Below are 4340 nucleotides of genomic sequence, written 5' to 3' on the forward strand. Positions count from 1 at the left end.
TACTATATTTATAATTAAATAAGTCTTGATATTGAAAAATGTCAGTTATCACCAAATTTATCAATCCTCAGATAGATTCAGTGTGGTTTCATTCAGACTTCCAGCAGATTTTGACTCTGTAAGTTATATGGAAGAACAAAGGCCTGAGGATAACCAGAACCCACCTCAGGAGCAAAGTGGGGGTAATTTGTGTTACCAGTTTGGAAAACTAAGTTAAAGACTCTATGAGTGAAGTCAGTGAGGCCTTGGCAGTGAGTTAGAGCAGAAGAACATAACAGATACGCCAGAAGTAGACCCATCAGTTTGAACCTTGGTTTGCGCTACGGGTGACACCTCCCTACTTCTGATTTGAGGTTCTTTTTTGCTTATGAGTTTAGACACGGAAAACTAAGATTATAACTTGAGTCTGCATATCTCTTTAACTAAGAACCTGAATTTGTGGCGTTGACTATCCCAATCATGTATTTTAATAAAATATAACTACATAGAAATCAACCAACACTGCATGTATTATCAGAGTTGTCCATCTTAAGTGTTTTAACTCAAATCATATGATTCAAGTCTTAATTAAGTTAGCTACTAATTTGAAAAAAGAAGATAGGTTTCCTTAAAAATCATGCAGCTAACTAGCGTCTGATAGAGTTGTAATTTCAATCAAGGATTCTAAAATCCTTGCCCAAGTCGGGGAGTATCTGTGACCAAAAAAGTGGTACCATTAATATAAATAGAGAATGTCTTGAGCACTGATTCGGGTAAGATTTTGAACGTGTTTTTAAAATACGTTTAACGGGAGGTTGGTGTTGGGGCATCAGAAATGGGAACATCTGATAGAGAATGACTACAGCTCAGGGTGGTCAGAGCCACCTTACTGTCGTTAACTTAGACGGATTGTCACATTCTCCGGGTGCCACTGCAGAGAGATGAGGAAGATGCCAGATTTCAACTTTGGAACATCCAGTTAAAAGATGGGGAAAAGAAAAGGATATATCACTATCTGTACTTCCTTTCTCTCTTTTGTGTCTCTCTCACTAGAACTAATAAAACAAAAATTCCTAAAATAATTCATTAAAAGAGTATTTTAAAATTCTATCGTCCTATCTATATTTAATGTTAAACTATTTAAAAACATTTTTGTCTTCCTCTGTAGCCATCTTTCAACAGTTCTGGGAAACAAGTTTGATCACGGCGCAGAGGCCATTGTACCTACACTTTTTAATCTCGTCCCCAATAGTGCAAAAGTCATGGCAACTTCTGGATGTGCAGCAATCAGGTTCATCATTCGGGTAGGTTTTTCCATTCTTCCGCTTTATTTAAATGGACTTGAAGTCACTGGTGAACTTTGTTTTCTTTAACCCCTAAAGAAAAATAGCTATTGAATTATTTTCCTGATAACTAAAGCAATGCATGGTCAATATAGAACATTTAAGTAATACAGAGGATTACAAAATAAACATGCTTGCTTACATATTTACACGTACACGTGTGTACATGGAAGTATATACATATACGTGTGTTTATAAAATCACAAGTGTTGCGGGTAGTAATGAAAGAGGATAGGCAAGTTCTTTATCTCATCATCTGTATCTTTTCTTTTTATCATGTGTGTATAGTGAAGATGTGCAAAAGAACAGACTTCTAAAAATTAATCTCTTTTGAGTTCTGCTCTTCTACAGCTAATCACTATTAGCCATTTAGTGTGTACTTTTCCAGACTTCTATACAAACATATCTGCTAACCAATCCTGTTACCATTGAGTGGATTCCATCTCATAGCGACCCTATAGGACAGGGCAGAACTGCTCCGTAGGGTTTCCAAGGCTACAGTCTTTACGGAAGCAGATTGCCACATCTTTCTTCTGCAGCAGCTGGTGGGTTTGAACCACCCAACTTTTGGTTAGTAGCTAAATTCTGCTTGGCCATTGAACATTATGATAGTGCTAGAATTATCCGCTAATATTTTAGTTAAGAATTTTGCATTTGTTTTAATGAATGAGTCTTATAATTTTCTGTATTTTCCTGTGTTTTACACATTTTGTTGTATTATTTTGTTATTTTAGTTTGATGATTTTTGAAATTATCTAGTAATATTTCCAATGTTTTAGATTATAATACAGATTTTAAGAGTCTTTGTCATAAGGTCACATACCATATTTTCATAATTTAAAAAAACTCTACCAGTTTTTTAATATAATTGTTATGCATTTTTTATACTTGCCAGGGACATTGTTGTAAGTCTTTTATAAGCTTGAAGTTTTAGTTTTACTGCTTTCTAGTGTGGTTCTTTAGTTTTTTCTAATTCTTTCGTTTCTGTATTTAAGTTTCCTAACTCCTTTCTTCTACCTGCTTTTTGGCATCCTTCATTTTTTTCTAGATATTTGTGGTCTGTCTAATCATTGGGATGCTGGAAAGCCAAACTCAGAAGAAGATTATAACTTTACAATATTAAATTAGAAAAAGCTATGACAGATTACCTAAGGATATACCATTCTCTTTAATTTATATTTCTAGATCATTTGTAATAGCCATTTCAACTTTTGAATTATGTAATAATATTGTTTTCATTGTCAGATGGTTCTTTTGTTCTTATCCTCATTATTTTCTAATTTCATGACATTCTGCCCAGAAAATTTGATTGCATGATTTCTTTTTTTGTGATTGCCTTGAAATTTTGTTATGTACTAGTTCATCATCACTTTATACTCGTAGGCCTTTAGCATTTGCGGAGTATGGAATTCACTGGTGGTGTATAAAGTTCTTTATTCATCGCTAAATCAATCTTAATATTTATGTTGTTCAAATTCTTTATAGTCTCGTTTTATCTGGCCAATTCTGATTACAGGTTTAATCAGTTTCATTTTCCTAACAGTTTTTGCTTTATGTATGGCCACAGCTTTTGACTATTAGCATCTTGAAATGCTATTTTTTCTACTTCATTTTTTATTTTCATTGTGCTTTCTTTTTACCTGTTTCTTGTTTTCTTTTCATCCTTCTGTAATTTAGAAGTTTCGTATTCTTTTCTATGTCTGTTACTTTCTCTCCTTTTCAAAATATACATTTTACCTTCTTTATGCCATAATTTTTTTCCTAACCATTGCATTCAATTTAACAAAGACACGTTTATTTTCAAGCAGTTGGAATTAACTGTAGCGTATTACTGCTTTTATTCCTGACTGGTGTTTATTGGTGTGCTCTCACTTCTCGTTTTTGAACTGGTTTTGGGTCGTTTTTGTTTGACTTCCATGTTTCCTCCTTGGATGTTTTGAAATGGCTCTTCTTCGCCCCCACACAAGAACTAAAGTTGACCGCTGTGTTTTAGGTTCACAGCCCTTTTACCTCAGAGCTGTCTCCTTACCTGTTTTTATGTTTGTCTCTAAGGGAGATACCATTTGATACTTTTATAGTCCCCCCCCCACGACACACACAAAATCCAACATTTGTTGCTTCTCTTTCCTTTGTCCAGTTTTTTTCTTCTGTTACTCTTTTTATAAAAATTTTGAAACTCTTAATGTCATTTATTATTTCTTGGATAATTTTTTGTCTCTGACTTACAGAGATGAATGTGCTCATGAAGAATTCTTTTAACTTCTACTTACTTGACAGTACCCGTTTACCATTCGTAGACTTTACATTTTAGGCTTCGCTTCCCAATTGCTTGTTTTTCATGAGTTTTGTCTCATGTTTCTGACATAATATCCATCATCTCATTGAAAACCGCATCAGATGTTCTAAGTCCCGTTTCTGTGTTTCCTTTGGTAACCAGAGAGCTGCTTCTTGAGATTGCTCTGCCTGGTTCCTGACACTCTTCTTCATTCTAGAGAAGCTGTTTTTCAGTTGTGACTTGTATTAATAAAGTCAAGTCTAAATTGTTACGCCTTAGTGTTTGGTTGAATTCTTTGTGTCTAACTGTGAGGGTCACGTTCTGTTTCTGTTTGGTGCTGCTCCTGCTGCATGTGGTATAGCAACAGTTAGGGGAGTGTCCCTCCCATCCCAGCCGTTATGCCTGGCGTGGATAGTTAGCAGTGGGGCTTTTGTGTGTGTATGTGGTGGGGGGGATGGTATGAGAGACAGGAGGGGACTGGTGGGTGAGACTTCCTGTATGGACTGTTGTGGCTACGGGATCTCCACGGGCATTACCTCGATGTTGTTGTTTTCAGGTACCGTTGAGTTGGTTCTGACTCATAGTGACCCTGTGTATAACAGAATGAAACACCGCCCGGTCCTGCACCATGCCCACAATTGTTGTTATGCTTGAGCCCATGGTTGCAGCCACTGTGTCAGTCCACCTCGTTGAGGGTCTTCCTCTTTTTCGCTGACCCTCTACTTTACCAAGCATGATGTCCT

The 4340-nt window shown here is 36.1% G+C and overlaps 1 protein-coding gene across 6 annotated transcripts in view; it reads left to right on the top strand.

The window, feature by feature from the left end:
• The window catches only part of CLASP2 (cytoplasmic linker associated protein 2), a 182173-nt gene that overhangs the window by 85933 nt on the left and 91900 nt on the right, over positions 1–4340 (top strand). For all 6 annotated transcript variants that reach the window (XM_023732233.1, XM_023732235.1, XM_023732234.1 and 3 more), the window contains exon 12: positions 1148–1283. In XM_023732233.1, coding sequence (XP_023588001.1) covers positions 1148–1283 — 136 coding nt within the window. The remainder of the gene's footprint in view (positions 1–1147; positions 1284–4340) is intronic.

Source organism: Trichechus manatus, unplaced genomic scaffold, assembly GCF_000243295.1.
Source record: "Trichechus manatus latirostris isolate Lorelei unplaced genomic scaffold, TriManLat1.0 scaffold00049, whole genome shotgun sequence".
NCBI classification, from domain to species: Eukaryota; Metazoa; Chordata; class Mammalia; order Sirenia; family Trichechidae; genus Trichechus; species Trichechus manatus.